The sequence below is a fragment of the Manis pentadactyla genome, chromosome X, assembly GCF_030020395.1.
Source record: "Manis pentadactyla isolate mManPen7 chromosome X, mManPen7.hap1, whole genome shotgun sequence".
Lineage (NCBI taxonomy): Eukaryota > Metazoa > Chordata > Mammalia > Pholidota > Manidae > Manis > Manis pentadactyla.
In genome coordinates this window covers 8,254,668-8,278,161 of record NC_080038.1, presented here as the reverse complement: position 1 = coordinate 8,278,161, position 23,494 = coordinate 8,254,668, and the positions used below count along the sequence as shown (strand labels likewise).

General features: G+C 42.5%; 1 protein-coding gene across 1 annotated transcript; it reads left to right on the top strand.

Annotated features, from left to right (window-relative positions):
- Positions 1-1,247: 1,247 nt before the first annotated feature.
- Positions 1,248-4,273, top strand: LOC118926290 (DNA-directed RNA polymerase II subunit GRINL1A-like). Its single transcript, XM_036912969.2, has one exon. It carries the CDS (start codon positions 2,312-2,314, stop codon positions 3,335-3,337), a length of 1,026 nt encoding a protein of 341 aa, XP_036768864.2. The 5' UTR covers positions 1,248-2,311; the 3' UTR covers positions 3,338-4,273.
- Positions 4,274-23,494: the final 19,221 nt, after the last annotated feature.

The window sequence follows — 23,494 nt, the reverse complement described above, 5'->3', positions numbered from 1 at the left end:
TGGGCACTTCCTCATTATGAGACACATAAAGTGTCCCCCTGGCCACTTGGAGTAATCCAAGGTTAATACCGATGTCTGGTAAAACCACGCTGCTATGACTACACACCCGTGAACACGCTGCGGCTGGTAGTGTGATTGAGAAGCCATGAAAAAGACCTGTACCCATGTAATCCTTCATACTCACAGGGCTAAAAATGACCATTCCAAGAAATATAAGAGGTGAAAACACACGGTCTCTGGAATTGGCAAGGATGCTATCATTTCATACCTTAAAAAATATCATGGCAAGCAAAGTGTGAGGACACATGACACTTACCTAGATGTGTCAAGGTCAGATGGAATATGCTGTGGTTTAGGCCCTCAGCTCACTGATTACCTCCATATCAGCACTGTCTCGCATTAACGGTCATTAACAGGCTCTCTGTCATGTCTTGGCACAAACCTGAGTAGCACCCTGGATAATGCGTTGGGTCCATAAATCATTCTACCTCCACACCTGCAAATTCCCTTGGTCACCTGGACCCACTGACACCACCTGGACACTTCTGAAACACTGAGGTGAAACCCTAAGAAAAGACCTCCTCCTCTTGATGGGATACCTGAAAATATTCCCACTGTCAATAACAGGATCATGGCAATATGATACACTGCCTGGATTATGTAGTATCCCTAAACAGGAACACAAAGAATCTCATATTTACTAGCATCATTAGGGTCAAACTGATTTAACGGCACATATGCCCAAAACAAGATAAATATGCCTCCAACATTAACTATGTGGATCTATGAAATAAGGTGTCATTGATGAGTTAATGTCATATCATCTCATACCTGTGTAGTAGCAATGACCTGAACAGGATACCTGCAAACATAACACAAGTAACATAACCAACAGCACACAACACTTATAACGCCAGTGTTGGGGACATCATCGGGACTTATCTTTATCTTGCAGATCAGATGGTTTGCAGAGCAGGAGGACCCGCTTTATCACTAACCTGGTTAATAGCAAGGTTCCATTAACAACCATTTTAGGCTCACTCTGTTCTCTTGACAAGAACCTGAAGACACACGTGGGACGAATGTGTTGGAGGACACAACTTGTTCTACCAGAACACCCGCTAATAATCCTTTTCACTTCCACTATCAGGGAACACAAGAGCTCCACTTGGGCCCTTGCATGGCCAACTCCTGAAAAAACACTGGTTGCTCCCGGGGTGAGGACTCCTTGAGACACAACCAACCCTCAGCACCCACAGGGGTTATCTCGAAGAGGTAAAAAGCATACACTCAAGGTCACTAGAATCAGTAAGGAGTCTTATCACTCCTTATCTGAGTATCTATACCAAAATCATGGTAATAAGAAGTGTTAGGACACCATCATCACTTACCTAGATACCTGAAGATGAGGCGGTCCATGCTGTGGGTTAGGCCCCCACCACCACTTACCTCAGTACCCGCTATGTGCCTCATTAACTCTGATGGATGGGCTCCACAAGATGTCTTCACATGAACCTGAAAACACACCAGAGATAATGTGCTCTCACACGTTTCAGTCCACCTGGACAATAGCAAATTCCCTTGGTCAAGTGCATTATTTGGGGACCCATCCGTATTACTGGGTAATTGCACAACTCAAGGGTTAGATTCTACTTAGACATAACTCACTCTTCTGAGTGGATACTTACAAAAATCCCATGGTCAATATCATGGGCATGGACTATCTGATAAATTACCTGGGTAAGTGACTGTAAATCTATTGGTGTGGGTGTAAAAAAACATGTTATTTATGAAAAGGGGACAGTAAAATCGCAGGCTTACCAGCATTTTTACAAATTAATCTCTGAACTGTACATATGCCAGAAACAAGATCAATATAAAGGTCTAGGAAACATGAAATACCTATCTGAAGATAAGAAGGTCTCTAATGAGTTATTAGCACATCACTTCATATTTATATACCAGCTCAGAAAGTAATGGGATACCTGTAAAAATGACAACAGCACTGTGTTAGGGATACCATCCTTACTCACCTAGAGACTGAAGAAGAGCCCGTCTGTACTGTGGTAAGACCCACTTTATCACTTACCTGGTCACTAGCAAGGCCCTGTCAGTGACCACTGTTAGCCTCATTATGATGTCATGATGGCTGGAACCTTAAAAACATACCAGCAAGCTTCCAGGAAATTGGCGGCTCCCGCCCGTGCCCCGGAGTCCCCGCCGGCCGCGAATCCCTCGCTAGCGGCTGGGGCTGCTGGGGCTGCCGAGGAAGCCGAGTGCCCACCGCCTCGCCAGCCGCAGCCCCAGCGCAATGTCCTCACTGCCCCGCGGCTTCGAGCCCCAAACTCCCGAGGACTTGGGGTCGCAGAGTTTGGCGGAGCTGCAGGAGATGTTGAAGCGCCAGGAGAGACTTTTGGGCGATGAAAAATTCATTTGCAAATTGCCCGACAAAGGTAAAAAGGTCTTAGGCTCTGTTGTCAAACTGAAAGCTGCCATCGCAGAACGTGAAGAAGCTAGAGTAAAAAGTGAACTGTTTCATCCTGTTAGTGTAGACTGTAAGCTAAGGCAAAAAGCAATTGCAGTTATTGATGTGGACACGGATAAGGCCCAGAATTCTGCCCAGATACTTGGTACTTCATCACTAGTTCCCAGCTCTTCCTCCATAGATACCATCAAGTTATGTAAAGCAACCTCAGAACAACAGGGACTTGCACATCCTACTCACAAAGGCGATGAAGAGGCTCCAGAAGTTGAGTACACAGTGAACAAGTGTCCAGCTTCCAGCAGCAGAACCAGCGCGCCTTCCTCATCTGAAGCCAGTGAGCGTCTCCCTCAGCATCGTGTTTCAAGTCAAGCAGAAGACAACTCTAGCAGCTCTGACCACTTGTTTATTGAGAGGTCACAAAGGATCACAGTTGTGGACCCAGATGAGCACCACTCACAAGAAAATACTGGTACTGAGAATGAGACAGGCTTTGGTAGTGGGACACAGAAGAAACCTCCTAACATGGAAGTGCTAGAAATTCGAGCCCCAAACCCTATGCTCCCACCATATAAATTTAAAACCAACGTATTACCTTCACAACGAAAGGATTCATTCGGTCATTGGCAGAGAGGAGGGCCCCCCATTTCCTCAGCAGAAAGACGCAACAGGGATAAGAAGCGTCTTGATGATATCACAGCAGCTCGGCTTCTGCCGCTTCACCATCTGCCTGCACAGCTGCTCTCCATAGAAGACTCTTTGGCACTTCAGAAACAGCAGGAACAGAATTATGAGGAGATGCAAGCCAAGCTCGCAGCACAAAAATTAGCAGAAAGACTGAATATTAAAATGTAGAGCTATGCTCCAGAAGAGGAGACTTGGAGGAAATACCGAGAAGTAAGGGATGAAGATGATGATCTGTCCTCCAACGATGAATTCTGAATATTGTGTTTAGTCACATATTAAAATTTTGCAGTATGTTGTGTGTTGGTCTGATACTTTAGTATATAGTAGAGCACACTTTTTTCCTATAAAGCCAAATGAAAGCAGAGAAGTGCTGCTTCCCTTATTCTTATCACCTCTATCAAATAGCATTTATTACATCTTTCAGTGAAAAGCATTTAGTTGTCCCAGGCACCACCTAAAGTGAATTAGAAAAATATAGTTCCCTCCTTGTCTGAGTAATGAAGGGAGTGTATTAAGAGATTTTTGTGCATGTTTGCATGGGGTTATTGAGGTATTGGATGTGACTGCTAAGGAAGACACCTAGAAAATGCTTACATGTTTGTTTCCTCCTTCTGTCTTCCCCTTAGGAAGAATGTTATCTTTCTTTTGAGTAGGAACAGGAGTACTTTTAGTTGATGCTGGAGGGTGGACAGTCTTTCTAGATGATGAGATTGGCTTGGGGTACTATGAGGTATAGAAAAAATCTAAGATGACTGATGTAGGTGAAGGGAGAAGCTGTTCTTATGCTTCACTTGAGTTCATTGCTCTAATAGATGATAGGTTTAGTTTGGTAAGAAAACCCAGGTTTGTTTTTTTCAAAGCTACTGTTGAATTGTCATCAATATATTGCTTTTTTTTCCCCCAAAAGAGGCATATGTAGGCTGCAGAAACTTCAATTTTGTATATATAATTGTTTATGTAATTTTAAGTGATCATATGATTGTCTCTAGAGAAATTAACACTTATCAAAGATTTCTTTGTCTAATATGTTGGAGCCTTTAAACAGTGTTGAAAGGAAAAATAAAATTATTAGAGCACAAAAAAAATACCAGCAAGTATTTTTACCTGAAAAATAAAGGGGCGCCTGCAAATAATCTTGGTGACTTCCATTATTAGGGGAGCCATCAACACGCCTGGATATTGGCCAAGCTTCAAGTTGAACACCACCATTAGAGCCATTGTCATCTCTCCTCTGAGCACCTGTAGGAAACTCACGGCCAGCACTGTGGTGTGGAACAGAAGCATAACCTACCTGACTACCTGTCCATGCCTCCCACACTAAGTGTAAACACTCACCAAATAAAAACTCCACAATACAAAGGGATAATGCTGCTAACGTTGGTTGGGACAATGTCATTTCTTACTGCATATCTGTGTAGAAACACACCATCAGAAAAGTTCTGAGCACCACCTCCACTCACCTTAACATCCAAAGATCAGATTATGTGTATAGTGCTTTATGCCCACACCATCACTTACCGGGATGCAGGCAAAGTTCCACTAGTAATCACTGAGATTTACCATGATATCTTCACAGAAACCTGAAAAACCCATAGATACAGGTGTCCCTGGACACCCCTTTTCTACCAGGACCCTGCAAATAACCTTATTTCACTTCCATCATCATAGGACCATTCATCAACTGCAGCTGGATCCTGCAATACTTCAACGTCTACACCACTGTTAGAAACACCATCATCTTCTTGACTGGTCACCGGCAAACATACCCTGCTTACTGGCGTGCTGCCCACCTCCATGATCCTTACATGTGTGCCCACATACCGATCCACACTCACACAGTTAAACATCAATTTTCCTAAAATACAGAACAGTAGGAGAATGTGATTACTAGAATGGGTAAAGCAGTTCTCCCAGAACTATCTCACCATGATGGCCTGAAATGACTCTGAAACAAACAAACTGTGGGAAAGGTTTTCTGCAAACGTCTCATTTTACCTGTCCACCTACAAATGCCCTTTGTCGCTTGTATCATTTCGGGGTCCACCAATCCTGCCAGACTGCTTGCAAAACTCCAAGCTCAAACCTAAGAAGAGACTTATTCCTCTTTGAAGAGACACGTACATACCCTTCTGTCCCTTGTGATGAAGCACAGTATCTCCAAACAAGAATGCAAATACTCACTGTTACTAGTATAACAGGAACACATGAATTTCTTAGAACAAACGCCAGAAACAATGTAAATAGGAGAACTGTGCACACAGTAATACACAGATATCTGAAAATAAGACTGTCCCTAAAGAGTTAACATCACATTATTTCCTACTTACACGAGGAAAGACCTCAGCAGAGTACCTACAAATAAACCCGGCATCACAAGTGTTCGGGACCCCATCCTTACTTACCTAGATGTAGATTAGATGGTCTGCACTGCGGTAAGAGCCACTTTATCACCTACCTGGTCACAAGTAAGGATCCATTAACAACCATTGTGAGGTGCACTGTGTTCTCCTGACAGGATCTTGAAAAGGCACACACAACACACATGCCTAAAAACTCAAATTGTTCCTCAGGACACCTGAACGTAACCTTGTCCGCTCCCATTATGATGGACACAGCAACTCTACCTGGACGATTACATTAGTCAGGTTAACACTGTGCTCAGGAGAGCCCGTTTCTTAACTGGACATCTGCCGAATTCTGTGGTTACACTGGGGTGTGACCTCCATGACAATTTCCTGTAGACGGGCAATCCCTCCACCCTAACAGGGTTAAAAATTTTATCTAACCATAGGGGTGAAAACTCATGGTTTCTCTCATTGGTAAGAGCTAATCATCTCTTCCCTCAACCTGCAAAAAACTAATGGTAACAAGAACACTATCACCACTTACCTGGACATCCAGAGAGCACCTGACCTGTGCTGTTTTAGGCCCACATCCTTCCTTGCTTACCTGCTCGTCAAAATTAGTACCGGCATGGTCACTAGCATTTGTTGGGACAATATCATTTCTTACCTGAATACATATAAAACAACAACACGTTAACAGAAAAGGTAGGAAATCCATCTGCACTTACCTGCATATCGGATGATCAGACTCTAGGGTGCTTACGGCCCACATAAGCACTTACCTGGATAAAAGCAAAGTCCCGCCATTGATCATTATGATGTTTGCCAGGGTTTCTGACAGGAACCTGAGAAACACTGTGACAAACATGTCTATGGAATACATGCTCTCTGAGGACGCCGCAACTCCCTTGTCCACCCCCATCCCTGCAGGACCCGCCTCAGCTCTGCCTGGGATCTCGCATCAAGTACTCCAGGTCTGTGCCGCTGTCAGGCAATGTCTTGTTTTGATTGCTCACCTGCAAAAACACCACAGTAACTTGTGGGACCCACACCTTCAGGTCTCCACATGAATATCACAAAGTGCTCACCATTCACATGGTTGAATATACGTTAGCTCTAACACATAAAAACATAGGAATATGTTTCCTACAAGTGGTAGAAAACACGATCATTTCTACCCGAATACCTGGAACAAAAGCACACGGTGAAGCAAGTTCAAGCAATCCACGTCTCTGAACTGGATACATGCGGCCCAGAGGGTCTGCTGCCGGGCAGGTGCGCCGTGTCACATACTTGGATACCAGCAAGGTCGCCCCTTGACAACTATTGTCATGATCGTTGACATGTCTTGACAGGAATCTGAAGAAATACCTTCTGATAAATGTGTAAAAGCACACTTGTTCTACCAGGACACCCGCAAATAACCCCGGCCAATTTCATCATTACCAGAACATCCTCTCCACCTGAATGCCTGGAAGTAGTCTGAGATCAAGACTGTTGTCGGGTACGTTTCATTATGGCACACCTGAAACATTCCCATGGTTACTGCTGGGGTCTGGGACATTATAATTACCAGTACATGGCAATCCCTCAACATGCTCAGGGATAAACAGACATTTTCTCTAAATGATAAAAGGTGAAAACTAATGGTTTTTAGAACCGATAAGGACTCTCTCACTCCCTACCTGAACAGCTGCACAGAAATCCCGGTAACCACAGCTCTCAGGGACACCATCCACACTCACCTAGCTATCTGGAGATCACATGGCCTGTGCTGTGGTTCAGGCCCACAGCATCACTTACCTGCACACCGGCAGTGCACCTGTTCACATCAGTGCTAGTCTCATAATGATGTCTTCACAGGAACCTGGAAAGACACTGTGAAATGTATGTGAAAGGACACAACTTTTTCTACCAAGAGATCTACAGATAACACTGGCCGCTTCATCGTCATGGGACACATCCGCCTTACCTGGGTATGTGCAGTCATCGAAGGTCAACATGAACACCAGAACACCATCACTGTTTGATTGGATACCTGTAAGGATCCTATGGGTAGTAGTGTGATGGGAAAACCATGATAAACATCTGCAGATATGTAATGTCTCAGCACTTACAGTGTTACACTTTTTCTGAAACATAAAAAATGAAAACAATTACTTTCTAGATTGGTAAGGACTCTATTACTTTGTATCCAAATACCCACCAAAAAACATGTTAGCAAAAAGTGAGAGAACATATCATCATTTAACTAGGTATCAGGAGATTAGACAGCCTGTGCTATGGCTTAGATCCACATCATCACCCACCCTCACACCACCACCGTGATGAATTGATATGAATCTGAAAAAAGAAAAACCACTGTAGAAAGTATTTTTGGTGCACAACTCATTCCACTTCTATACCTGCAAATTCCCTTGGTCACTTGTACCATTTTGGGTCCAATAAACTCTATCTGGACACTTGCAGAACTCCAGGGTCAAACCCTAGCAAGAGATACCTTCCTCTCTTCAAGGTTTACCTGTAATAATCCCATGGTCAATAAAGTGGTGAAGGGCAATATGATAAATAACCTAAATATCTATTCATCCATCTATCACTATGTTAAATACATATCATCTCTAAACAACACAAAAATCTCATTCCTACTAGTATTATCACAGAAATTAAATTCCTAACTGAATACATGCCAAAAACAAAGAATATAAGAGACTTGAAATCATGAATTATCTAGATATCTAAACATATGAATTCTTTAATTAGTTAATATCACATCATCTCAAATATGTATGCTATCAAACATCTTAACATGGTACCTGCCCCACCCCCACCATCCAAAAACAGCCCACCTTAACACAAATGTTTGGGACATCACCCTCACTTACCTAGATCTTGAAGTTCTGATGGTCTGCATTGTGGTATGGCCCACTTTAACATTTACCTGGTTACTAGCAAAACTATGTTAGTGATTATTTTAGGTTCATCCGGTTCTCCTAACAGGAAAGTCAAGGAAGACATAAAAATGTGTTTAAGACACAACTTATTTTATCAAGAAATCTGCCCCTAACCTTGTTCACTTCATTATGGAGCACATCCACTCTACCTGGATACTTATGTCAATTGACGGTCAACACTGCTGTCAGGAGAGACCAACATTATTTGACTGAATACCCAGAAAAATCCTATGGTTACTACTGTGGTGAGATTCTACAGCAAGTACCTGGATATGATCAATTCCTCGGTACTGACAGGATTAAACATAAATGTTCTCTGAAATATAGTGCAGACTCATAGTTACTAGAATTGGTAAGGAGTCTTATCATTTCTTACCTGAATACCCGCTACAAAATCATGGTGATAAGTAGCGAGGACACCATATCACTTACCTACATTAATGGAGACCGGATGGTCTGTGCTGTGGTTTAGGCCCATACCATCATTTCCCTAGATACCAGCAATGTGCCATGTTAACTACCATTGATAGGCTCATCATAATGTCCTGACATGAACCTGAAAACACATGTGGAGAATGTGTTTGATTCACATATTATTCAAGTGAAAACCTTCAGATTCCCTTGGCCAATTACATCATTTTTGTCCCATCAGCATTACCTGGACACTTGCAGAACTGTGAGGTCAAACCCTAGGAAGAGACACCCATCTCTCTTGGGTGGATACCTGCAAAAATCCCACGGTCAATAATGCAGTGGCAAACTATATGGTACGTGACATGGTTTATGCATATCACTATCATTGAAAGTGTTAAATACACAGTCTTTCTGAACAATAAGTAATAAAATCTTCTTATTAGTATTATTAGGGACATGTTAATTTCTGAGCCAGATACACACCCCAAACAAGGTAAATATAAGAGATTTGAAAACAGTAATTATGTAGATATCTAAAAGTAAGAATGTCTTTAGCAACTTACTGTCATCTCATAACTTAATTTTTTCGTGGGTTATTTTGCAAGTTTGTTTTGTTTATTTATACTGGCAGTGTTAATTAGCATTTTATTTATTTATACTAAAACGTTTTTTTTCATCTTATATCTTTATACCAGCAAAGACAACAAGCTACCTCCAAAAAGAACATATTAATTGAAATGTCAGGGACACCAACCTCACCATCCTAGATGTTGAAGATCAGGTAGTCTGCATTGTAGTAAGACCCACTTGTCACTTACCTGGTTACTAACAAGATTCCATTAACAACCATTGTTAAGTTCACTGTGTTCTCTTCAGAGGAACTTGAAAAGCACATAGGACAAATGTATTTAAGGACACAACTTGTTCTTAGAACACCTGCACATTGCCCTGTTCACCTCCATTATTATGGAACACATCAACTCTAACTGGATACTTGCATTACATCAAGGTTAACACCACTGCCATGCAAGATCATCATTTGTTGACTGGACAACTGCAAAAATCCTATTATTAATTACTACTGTGGTGAGAAACTCCAAGACAATTACCATTATGATCAATCCCTTAACACTTACGCTGATAAACATAAATTTTCTCTAAAATATGAAGTGTAAATTCATGGTTACCAGAATTGGTAAAGACTGTCATTTCTTACCTGAATACCTACAATGAAATCATGCTATCAGAATGTATTAGGAATACCATCATCACTTACATTAATATGACCTGTGTTGTGATTTGGGCCAAATCATCACTTATCTCAAGACCTGCTATGTGCTTCGTTAATTACCATTGCTAGGCTCACAGTGATGTCTTGACATGAGTCTGAAAACAGATTGTGGAAAATGTTCAGTACGTATTCTATTCTATCTGTATACCCACAAAATTCCTTTGGTCAGTTTTATCAGTGTGTAACTCATTAATGTTACCTGGGTAACTGCAGAAATCTGAGGTTAAACCCTAGGAAGAGATATCTGCCTTCCTTGAAGGGATACCTGCAAGAATTCCATTGTTACTTGCTTGTCTGTTATCATTACAAGTGCAAAAAACATGTTTTCTCCAAACAAAAACACAGATGATGCACATGGCTTACTTGAATTGTTCAGGAAAAATTAATTTCATAAACTATATCCATCCAAAAACAAGGTTATTATGAGAGTCTTGGGAACATCATTAATTACTTAGGTGTCTGAAAATGATGAAAGGCTCTAATGAGTTAATGTCCCATCATATCATCTCTCTTTACTAGCAAAGACCTTAACAGGATACCTGTAAAACACATGGTAACACATGTTGGGGACACCCAACATCGTATTAAGATCCACTTTATCACTCACCTGCTTACTAGCTATGTCCTGATGACAACCATTGTTAAGATTCACCATGATACCTTGACTGGAATCTGAAAAAAAAATAATTGCAACAAGTCTGTGTAGGGAAACAACTTGTATGATGACATAGGCAAATACTCTTGGTCACTTCCATCACTGAGGGAAGCATCAACACCACCTGCGCCCTGGCAGTACTTCAAGGTCAACAGCATTCTTAGAGACACCATCACCTCTTGAAAGGGCACATGTAAAACTCTCATGATCAAATCTGTAGTGTGGAGCAGTAGGATACCTTACCTACGTATACCTCCATCACTACTTAGGTTAGACATTTTCAGTTCTTATACTGTACGGGCTAATGCTTACCGGATTTGATTGAGACAATGTCTTTTCTTACTTGAGTATCTTTAAAAACAGACAGAAACATGGTATACAAATAGTAGTCATACCATCTGACTTACCAACTACTTTGAAGATCAGCTATTTGAAGGGTGTTTAAGGCCCTATCATCACATATCTAGATATAAGCAAAGTCTCTGTTAATGATCCTTATGAAGTCACCATGATCTCTTGATTTGACCCTGAAATATACACTGTAACAACAAGTTTGTCTATGGACACATATTTTGACCTGGACACCTGCAAATAACCTTTTCTTCCATCATTGCAGGACCCATCAATCTACCTGATGCTTGCAGTACTCCAAGGTCTATGCCATTGTTGGAGACACCCTCACCTCATCACTGCTCACCTGCAAATATCCCACGGTTAATACTGTGCCTTGGAACTCCATGGTAATTACACAGATACCTGTAAATAATTCAATATGCACATGGTTAAACATAAATTTTCTCTAAAATATAAAACTGTAGAATAACATGAGTACTAGGCATTAGTAAATCACAATTTTTTCTTACCTGAATCTCTGTTTAAAAAAATCACAAAGTAAAACAATTTTAGGCAAAGCAACATCCCTTCCCTGGGTATATGAAGATCAGATGGCCTGTGCTGTGGTTTAGGCCCACATCATCACTTACTTGGATACCAGCAATGTCCTGTTGAAGAGCACTGGTAGGTTCTTGTCATCTCTTCAGAGAAAATGAAAAATACATTGTGAAGTATGTGTTAAAGGATGCAACATTTTCTACCAAGACAGCTGCAAATCACCCTGGTCCCTCCAACATTATATAACACACCAATGCTCCCTGCATGCTGCTGTTAATTTCACTATCATCCATTAAGTGGTACCTGTAAAACCATGGTGGCAACCACAGTTAGGGACATACCTTCTTCAACCTAGATCATGCTCCATCTCATGGGAACTATCAGCATAAGATGAACCATCAACTTAACCTGGATACTTGTAGAATATCAAGGACAAAACCACAGAGAGACAATAATCTCTTGACTGGATACCTGTAAAAACCCCACAGTCAATACCATGATAACTTACCTGGAAACTTATAAATCCATCAGTCTTGACCAGGGTTAAAAACATATTATCTCTAAACTAGGAAACAATAAGGGCTAACTCTTAGCATTTGTGGAAACATTATCACATCTTACCTGAATATCCACAAAAAACAAAACAAAACACAGTTTACACAAATGCTAGGGATATCATCATCATTTACCTAGATTTCTGAAGGCAAAAAGGTCTATAGTGTGGTAAGACTTACATAATCACTTACTGGATAACAGCAAAGTCCCAGTAACCACCACTGGTCAGGTCACTGTGATCCCTTGAGTGGAACCTGAAAACACACACTGTGGCATAAAAATAAAATCTCTTGGTCAATACGCTGGTGAAGAAAGTTATATTCACCTACCTGGATACCTGAAAATCCCTCATTCATTCTTAAGGTTAAATGCACATTACCTCTAAACTAGAAAACCAGTTAAACTAGACCTCATAGTTACTAGTATTTGTAGGCCCAGTATGATTGTTTACCTGAATATCTGCAAAGTACATGGTACCAACACGTGTTGGGGACACAGTCATCACTTAACTAGACTGCCAGAGATCAGATGGTCTATACTATGTTTGAGGTCCACACCATCACTTACTTATATTCCATGATCTTCACCAGGATCTCTTGACTGAAGCCTGAAAAAATACATGATGGCAATATGATAAGGATATATCTTCTACATGGACATCAAAAAATTCCACAATCACTATTATTGTTAGGGGAACAATGAACTCTACCTGGATCCTTTAGTTCTAAGGTCAACACTGTAGAGACATTGTCTTCTCCACACATGGGTCTACACATGTGTAGAGGTCTACATCTGGGACCTGAAAAAGCCCAGGGTGGCAACCCTGGTTAGGGATACGTGTTCTTCCATCTGAGCCCCTGTTAACTCCATCTGTCCGTTCCATTAGAGCATCTACTAGCTGCACCTGGATACTTGGAGAACTCTAAGGTCCACATTGTAATTTCAGACACCACTACCTGTTCACTGGACACCTACAGAATCCCATGGTCATTACTGTACTGAGGGCTCTGTGATGTATTACCTGGATACCTGCAAAGATCTTTGTCACTACTAAGTTTAGGACAAATCATCTCTGAACTAGACAACAGTAACATCTAATGGTTACTACTTTTGTTAGGAACCTTCATTTCTTACCTGAATACCTGCAAAAACACACGGTTATGATAAAAATTTGGGATGGCATCATCACTTTTCTGGATATGTGAAAATCATATGGTCTCTACATGTGTTTAAGGCCCACATCATCTCTTACCTGCATATTAGCAAAGTCCCACATTTATTGCCATTGCTAGATTCACCATCCTGTTATTGACTGGAACCTGCAAAATCCCATGGTCTGTAGTGTGGTGAGTGACACCATGATAACTTACCTGGGCAATTCTAAAATACCAAGATGCCCACTTGGTTAAAGCCCACATTATTCTTCCCTTGTTACTGATCAAATCCCATGGTCCCTACTGTGGTTAATTTCACCTTCATTTCTTTACTGGAACCTGCAAAAAAAACATGGTGACAACCGTAATCAGAGACACACCATCTCTCACCAGGACACCTGAAATTCCCATGGTCATTACCATGGTTTAAGTCACCATCATTAGGTGGATACTGAAGAGTAGGAGAATATGCCACCCCAAAATATGCCTGTTTGGCACAACATTATTTTGAGAATCTGCAGACATAGAAGCAGCTCCCAAAGCAGAGAAGAATTTATCTGTTTGTAAGGGACACTTACCTTGGAAACAGGGCCTTTACCAGGACGAGGGCTGTTACCAGAGACCTTTTTCACTTGGGAGACTTATCTGCCTAGCAGGGCAAATGTTGCTCACCATACAGTTCTTCTCCTCGCCTTCCTGTGACTTGCCTTCCTCCCCACTGTGCAGCTCCAGGTCCCCTCCCCTTTCCTTAGCTCAGGATGGTATATAAGCCTCAACTGCCTGGCTGCCTTTTTGAGCCTCATATCTTTGTGAGGCTCCTATGTGTATATATGTATGGATGTATGTAATTAAAATCATTTCTCTCCTGTTAGTGTTCATTATTACCGGAAGGTCTCAGCCAAGAACCTAGGAGGGTAGAGAGGAAATTACTTTTCCCTCCCCTACAGCACCTTCAAAGTCCCATGTTCACTCTAGGTTCACCTTAGGTTCACCTTACTCGCTGACTAGATGCCTGCAGAATGCCTTGGTCGCCACAGTGCTTGTTGACACGTCACCTTCAGCTGGGTGTCTACAGAAGCCTGTGGACTCTTCTAGGTCTACAAAAACATATCTTATGTGGAGAACCTACAAATTAACCAGATGCATGCCATTGTTAGGGACCTATCATCTCTAGCCTGGATAACTGTAAAACACTTGACACTACTGTTATTAGTTACACATCTCTTACCTGGATACCTTCAAAATCCCATAGCACCAAATGTTTAGGGACACCAACATGTCTTACCTGGACACTTGCAAAATTCCTTGGTCACCACTGTGGTTAGGACCACCATCATTTCTTGACAGCATACTGGCAAAATCCCATCATCACTTTCTCGGTTAAGGACACCATCATCTCTTTACCAGCCTTCTGAAACATCTCATGGCTGCTCTTATGGTTCGGTTCACCATCATTCTGGAGTACCGCAAAATGCTGAGTTCATTACTGTCGTAAGGGACACCATCAGCTTCTACTCGCCTACCTGAGAAATTCCCATTTCAGTACTGGAGCTAAGGCCACCATCACCCCTTAACTAGATATCTACAAATACCACGGTCACCCCATGGCTAGATTGATCATCCTTTCTGACCTGTATAATTTCAATAATCTATGTTTTTACCACCTAGGTAGGAACATCTTCCCTTCTTACCTGGATATTTACAAAATCCCATGGACATCACCATGCTTAGGATCTCTGTCACCTCTTCACTCCATATCTACAAAGTCCCACTGGTACTACCATGGTTAGGCACACCATCACTTCTTCCTTGGAGTCCTTCAAATGCTTTGATCACTACAATGGTGAGAGCCCCTGTCACCTCTTACCTGAGTATCCATCAAATCCTACGGTCAATGAATCTCTTGAACGGACATTCAAGGCTCTTCATGCTCTGACTTCTGTCTCACCAGCCTCAGCCCCTGCTGTCCTCTCTCATCCTCCATAATGTGAACATTCTAGGCAGTTGAACTTCCCTGAACATTCCTTTCTCTCCTACTTACAGGCAGTGGAATGCTCAAGCCAGCCCTTACCATCTCATGAGAGCTGACTCTTGGCATCTCTTTGCAAGTCAGTGCTTAGTGGCCTTAAAATTGGCCATGGTGGGAGTATTTACACCACAGAAATTGGCAAATGCTACATACCAGGGTTTTTCTTTTAGGCATTTGCCAGGATGTGCTGATGAAGTAACAAAGGAGCAGGGAGGGTCACCCCTGAGTAATCACAAGTCAGTCTTGCTTTCTCATGAATATGATGTGACCTTCATGAATGAAGGAATATGACAGTTTGTTCTACATATGCCTTAAAATATATTATTTTTCCAAATTTTTATACTTAATAAAAAGATAGACACTTTTATTATCAATTACTTAACACAATATTAATGCTGATCAGGGGCATACATGATCTCAATGTGTCCAAAGTTTATAAATTTGCTTAAAAAACAAAACCAATAATTAAGTATTACTAGACCTTACCAATAAAACAAAATTTGTATGTGTTTTTCACCCATTTGCCAGAGCAAGCCTCTTCTTTTCCTTACTATGTAAATTTATTATTGTGCTTTTGGGGACAATCTAAATGTCTATCAGTACCCCATTTAGATTTCATGAGGTTTTTTATCACTATTCCTTTGACAAAACCAAGTATAATGTCAAGAGAAGCAGCACCCTATATTTCCTCTTTTTAGGTTCACAGTATGGGAGTCAATTTTATGGCGATACTGAAAGAAAAAGAAAGCTCCACATGGCTACAGTTCTGATGACTGTGTCCTTCCTAGTGACCACAGACTAGCAGAAGCAGAAACAATAAGAGCTATTTTCATGTTGGGGTTGGTTTCAGCTTAAAACTTCTTTATTTCTCCTTGCACTGCCACTTTTCTGCAACCCTTCCCAATAATAGAACGCCCATAAGTTCAGTGGCCCATGTGATTATAAATCTAAAACTGATATACCGAGCAATTTTCCTTTTTAAAGAAAATGTTCCATTTGTTAATGAATATTCTTAGCCACTGCCCATTTCTACTCCTCGTGGTCAGCCATGAGCAACAATATCGTGGCCACAGTGAGCGCACCGTCAGGGCACAGACTACCCAAGAACACCAGTCTGTCTCCTAAACCCACTTCACACCTACCTTCTCCTCTACTTTTTCAAAGTGAAAAAAGTTGATCTTTGCCAGTGATGACCTTGTTACATGCCCTGGTTTAATTCACAAGGAATCGTTTCCTGCCTTGCAGGGAATTAAGTGTGCTTGAAACTTATAATGTGCCACCAACTGGGTTTTTATGTTCAAAACCCCCCCGAGGTCAGATTCATGTGGGGCCCTCCCTTTATATTTTGCCTTAAGGGGAGAAAACGTTTTACCATCATATATATTAGCAGTGTGGTGAAGAGTAACGGGAGAACTTGCCTCTCTGTGTTAATCACTGCTACCTGGCAACGAGACAGCTGGGCCCTGCTTTCAGCTGAGCGGGGTTAGTTTAGGGCTTCTGCTGTTTGGGCTCCCAGCTGTGACCGCCCCGACTCAGCACGGTCCGTCGCCTTTAGCAGCCTGGCGCCCGCTCAGGCCGTGACTGACATGACTTCTAAACTGAACGCTGTGTTTTACGTATCTCCTGTGTTGACTAGTATGTCTGAAGACAATCACAAACCTATACAGCTAGTACATATGATACATATTATGTAATAGATATTGTGCATGTATTAGTGTAAGTAGAAATATTTATGGAACACATTAGGAGCTCCTGAGATCATACTAAATCACTATTTTGGTACCTAAGAGTTCTAAGACCAACCACAACGTATGGAGGCAGTTTTTCCCCATACCCCCAATTCTCAGGCACCAGCTGGGTGTCCCTAGAGACAGTGTCAGTGTCAGACCCTCCCGCCGCAAAGCTAAGGGCTCAGTCCTGCAAGACTGGCCCCCGCTCCCCCACTTCGGACGCCAATCGCAAACCCAGGTTATTTCTGCTTCGGACAGACTGTCTATGAATCAGCCTCCCACAACGCCCTCCGTGGGTTCAGTTAATTTGCTAAAGCAGCTCACAGAACTCAAACATTTTACTTACTAGATCACCGGTTGATTTTAAGAAGATATGACTCAGGAATGGGCAGACGGAAGAGGTGCGCAGGGCACGGTGCCGGGAAAGGGTGAGGACTTCCACGCCCTCTGGCGCACCGCTCTCCCCAAATCCCCACCTGCTCACCCACCAGGAAGCTCTCCGAACCCCATCTACTTGGGGCTTTTATGGAGGCTTCATCACACAGGCCTGACTGATTAACCACTGGGCCATTGGTGACTGACTCAACCTCCAGCCCCTCTCCCCTCCCCTCCCCGGGAAGCAGGGGTGGGGCTGAAAGTCCCAGCCTCTCATTAAGGTTGATTCCCCCTGCAACCAGCCCCCATCCTTACGTGTTTTCCAAAGGTCGTTTATTAACATAAACCCAGGTGAGGTGGAAAGGGGCTTGGGATGAACAACAAGACAGCCATTTCGCCTTTGGGACCCTGAAGGGATTTCAGAACTGAGGGCGAGAGACCAAATATTAAAACAGAAGAAGCCCCCACTGCTCTTACCGCTCAGGAAATTCCAAGGGTTTGGGGAGCTGTGAGCCAGGAACCAAGGACAAAGACCAAATATGTATTTCTTAAAATCACATTATCACAGTACTTTTTAAAAAATCAAGAAAACACACACACACCAGGTTGCCACTATGTAAGTGTACTATTTATCTTAAAAAATGAAACCCAACTTATGAATTCTTATTACTTCATTATCTTCTCCTTTTTTATAAGCAGACACCAAACAGTCATTTTCTGGGCAACATCAGTGTACATGGATTTGTATATTAGTTAACAGAGATTCATAAACCCCAGCATTGTCAGTGTCAAACGACAAACCCAAACAACGTAGGAGCAAGTTTGATAGCCTTTACGCAAGGGAGGACACCCCACAGACTGGGGAGCGCTCTGCCCAAGGGACTTGGGGCAGGAGAGAGAGTGTTGGAAGAGGTGACACGGAAACAGGGCACGATTGGCCAGGAGGCCAGGGGTTTCCTTCTGAGGCTAACCAGTCCTGTTTCCCAGGGTAAGGGGAGGCAGCTACAGCCAAGTCGGAGGATTCTGTCACGTGTATGTTACGTTTCTCTGATCTAACTGGGGCAGCCTCTGTTTTGTGGGTCCCACTGTATGAATTAACTTCATCATTAGGTATAATGGAAAGTCAAAGGTTTGTTTCTCTTTTGTTTTGCTGGTAGTATGTCTTGTTTTCGTTGCTGAAGTTTAGGGTTTGGGGCTGTTCAAGCACTTTTGCCTTTTTTTTTTATACAGCAAAATGACACACATCAAAGAGAATGGTTCAACATGTGAAGGAGGCATATGATGAAGTATTATACAACCATAAAAACATACTTCAGAAAACATCAACTGACCTGAAAAATGCACATGAAATAGCCCTGTAGGCAGAGGAAAAGATACATCACACATACATTATAAACCCAGTTATCTAAAATGCAATACACATGCAAAAGATCAGTTGTAAAGTAATACACTAAACAATTATTTCTGAGAGTGGAATAACGGGTGATTTTTATGTCCCTCTGTACACGTTTTTTGTAGCTTGTAAATTTCTACACAGCATGTATTTGAGTTACTAACAGGAAAGGGCAAAAACTGTCTCATGACCCCAGTCTGTTCTCTTGACTGCTGGATTTCATGAGAATGAGGCTGTCTGGTGAGATTCCTGCCAGGATTAAGGAGATCCGCAAACCGCGTCCGCAAAAGATGTAGCTCAAAAGATGCTGGTTCTCATCTCTCCACCAAGGCTATTTCTGCAGGATCTTTGTAATAACAGAAATCAATATACTGACAGATAAGAATAATGAGGTCATTAGGATTCCCGTCCAGCTGAGGAGGCCAAGGTGCCTAATTTCTCAGATTACAGAAGGGTTTCTGGACCTCAGCACTATTAACCCTTAGGACCAGATGACTTTTGTGCCTAATTCTTTGTTGTGGGAAACCTTCTAGTGCCCTGTAGGGTGTTTAGAAGTATCCTTGGCCTTTACCCACAGGACACCACTAGCCCCACCCCTCCCCAGTGTGACAACTAGAAATGTCTTCAGACACTACGCAAAGCTCCCATTGGGGTTGAAATAGCTCCCGGTTGAGAACCATTGGATTATAGGAAGAAGAAAAATCAAAAGCATGATGTTCTTTTACTTTCTCTAAATCATCTGAACAACAAGACTGCTGACAGAAATCTAGAGACAGGCCAAAACCAAACAGACTTCGTTCAGAATAATATAGCTGTGGATTCAGCCATTTGAATAGTGTTGTACCTACTGTCTTCAGTCCACTGCTTATTCGTCCTAAGAAGAGCATCTTATCAAACAGTAGGTCTCTGGAGCTGGGACCTACCAACATGTTTCAGATTCAAGGGAAAAGGGCTGCAAATTCATAAGGTACAGTAGAAGTCTGCTCATAAGCCAGAGAAAAGCATATTCTGGCACAACTTTACTTAAAAACTAACAGTGGGAAGCATGGTGGGACTGCCGCTGCCAGAGCGGGTTGGGCCACAGCCAGGTGGGGTAGGCTGGGCTCAGAGAGCACAGGTGGCCTGCTGTAGGCACCCCCATCGAGGGGCAGCTGACCCAGGAAGCATAGCTTGCACACCCGGTGCATGGGCCTCAGCACCAAGGGAACTGGTGTGCACTTCTGGGACGGGAAGTTCATGCTGGTCAAGGAAAAAGTCCTGGAGCTGGTGGTGCCCGAGTTGGCTGGCTTCAGGCTCCAGACCTCCGGAACTACTGTGTCAGCTGCCACAGATGCACCCATGAAGGCCCAATGTCTCTTCTGGGACGCAGTGGCACCTGCCACAGAGAAGGGCTTCAAGGAGGGGACCCCTGATCCAGAGCACCTGGAATAGTATGGCTTTGAGCCCACCCAGGAAGCAAGCTCTTCCAGATGTACCCCAAGAACTTCCCTCACAAGAAGCAGAGGAGCTGAGGCCTGCACCCAGCCAATCCCACCAACCACTAGTCCTGGGCATGAGCAAGTCGGGTGGTGTTACCCTCATTTTGTTTCTTTTAAATACCCTGGCTACCATTAAAAAAGAGAGAGAGAGAGTTAACAATTGCAATGCACTGAATTTGCAAGAAAGCCATTCTGCCACTGAAAAGGCCATTGGGATTTGATACAGTGGAAATGAAGTCTGGTTCAAACCATAAAACCAAATATCACTAAATGATCCCTCTTTGGGAAATTACATTTAATTTGACCAATTACTCAGCAAAATATTGCATTTGTTGAATGCAATTTTAGCTGAAAAGTTGGTTTTGTAAAAGGGTTGGTGGCTCCTGGCAGTGATCAACATGGGTTATAGGTTAGTCATGCCTGGATTTGGGCATGGCTGTCTCTAGTTGTATACTCATCATGCTTCCTGATTAGCTCTGACACGTAAAGAGCTTGGGAAGCCATCATTCCTGTCCTCACAAGAATAAAGCTGAACAAACTAAAAACCAATCATTTTTCTTGGATCTACAAAAGAATTGAGTTCCCAGAGAAAACCACCACCCTGAAAACTGGAGAGAGATGTAAATACAGTCACAGCTTACCAAAGGCAGAGACATCTGCAGCCAGACTGGCTGGAACACTTAAATGGTAGCTGACGAATTGCTGGAGGATGAGTGTAGACTACGGTGAAAGTTAAAAACTCCAGGTGGCCTAGCTCTAGGGGGCCACCCCCACTTTTGTAGGTCTTACCTCCAGGGGACAACCAGGGGGGTGAATATTATATGGGAGAAAGATCTCCTTTGCTTTGGGCACAGGGAGGAAAAAAGTAACCATTTTAAAATCAGTCCAGAATGTTCTGTTCTCAGTAACAAAGAGTTACCCTCAAGGGAAACTACTTTACTAGAGCCTTACCAGACCAAGGGGAGGGATAACTAGACAACTCATCCCCTCTAGCGTTCCTGCCTCACATAATAGGAGGGGGAAAAAAAGTAAGAAATCATCTGGAGGTCTCAGCTCAACAACTCAGGCCCACTAAAAAAACTGAGATTTAACTCTAAGATAATAAAAGTGCTTCCCATCTTCAATATCTTTTCACTAGATCAGCAAGACTACAGGATCCTAACAGTGGATTTCAGCTGGCTAACCTGTAAGACACAGAGTCTATTTAAGAGGATGTTCTTAGGAAAACCTAAAGACAACATGGAAGCAGGAAAAAAAAAAGACTCAGATATGACACAACTTTTGGAATGATGAGATATGGAACTTAAAATAACTAGGATTAACATATTAAGGGCCCTGTGGTATAATAAAGAATTTATCTAGTCTCTGATTCCTGCCAAGAGTTTCAAATTTCCTAGGAATTTCCTGAGTGACAGGAATGTCTTTGTTATGCTAATGAGGTGACTCACGGTAGGAAGGTCAGAATATTTTCAGCAGTAAAAAGAAATGAGCTATCAAGCCATGAAGCCATGAAGGAACCTTAACTGCTTGCTGCTAAGTGAAAGAAGCCAGTCTGAAAAGACTATATATTGTCTGATTCCAACTCTATGACACTGTAGAAAAGGTAAAACTATAGTCAGCCAGAAGATCAGTGGTTGTCAGGGGATCAGGATGGGGGATGAGGGATGGGGGTGGAAGGGGAAGGTGTAAGTAGGTGAAGGGCAGGTTAATTTTAGGGTGGTGAAATTCTTCTCTGTGATATGATAATGGTGGACACATGACAGTATGCATTTGTCAAAGCCCCTAGAACTGTACAATACTAAGAATGAACCCTACCATCCAAAAGACAAACAACAACAAATGTTGGTGAGGTTGTGGAGAAAGGGGAACCCTCCTACACTGCTGGTGGGAATGTAAATTAGTTCAACCATTGTGGAAAGCAGTATGGAGGTTCCTCAAAATGCTCAAAATAGACTTACCATTTGACCCAGGAATTCCACTTCTAGGAATTTACCCTAAGAATGCAGCAGCCCAGTTTGAAAAAGACAGATGTACCCCTATGTTTATTGCAGCACTATTTACAATAGCCAAGAAATGGAAGCAACCCAAGTGTCCATCAGTAGATGAATGGATCAAGAAGAGGTGGTACATATACACAATGGAATATTATTCAGCAATAAGAAGAAAACAAACCCTACCATTTGCAACAACATGGATGCAGCTAGAGGGTGTTATGCTCAGTGAAATAAGCCAGGTGGAGAAAGACAAGTACCAAATGATTTCACTCATATGTGGACTATAAGAACAAAGGAAAACTGAAGGAACAAAACAGCAGCAGAATCACAGAACCCAAGAATGGACTAATAGTTACCAAAGGGAAAGGGACTGGGGAGGATGGGTGGGAAGGGAGGGATAGGGGGGTGGGAAAAAGAAAGGGGGCATTACGATTAGCATGTATCATGTAGGGGGGCACGGGGAGGGCTGGACAACACAGAGAAGACAGGTGGTGATTATACAGCATCTTGCTACGCTGATGGACAGTGACTGTAGTGGGGTGTGTGTGGGACTTGGTGAGGGGGGGAGCCTGGCAAACATAGTGTTCTTCATGTAATTGTATATTAATGATAGCAAAAAAAATTAAAAATTAAAAATTAAAAAAAAAGAATGAACCCTAATGTCAGCTATGGACCTTAGTTAATAATAATGTATCAATATTGGTTCAACAATTGTAACAGATGCAGGGCACTAGGGTGAGTTGTTAAGGATAGGGGAAACTGAATAATAGGGGAAATTGAGTAGGTACATGGAGTTGGGATGGCAGGGTGTAACTCCCAGGAGAAAATATTTTCCCAGCCTGGGGCAAAATACATTTGAAACTGACATCAGTCAAAGGGAGAAATAAAGTGGGAGAAACCCACTTACTGCTTACAAGCAGTCATCCACTTCTGCTCGCATGTATCTCTCCCTCCGAACCCGGCTACAAAAAAGGGACCCCACCCAACCTCTCCGGTCCAGATATGCCCTCACTCCCCCTCCTAATCACCTATTGATAAGGAGATGGACTACTTCTCTCCACTCCTTG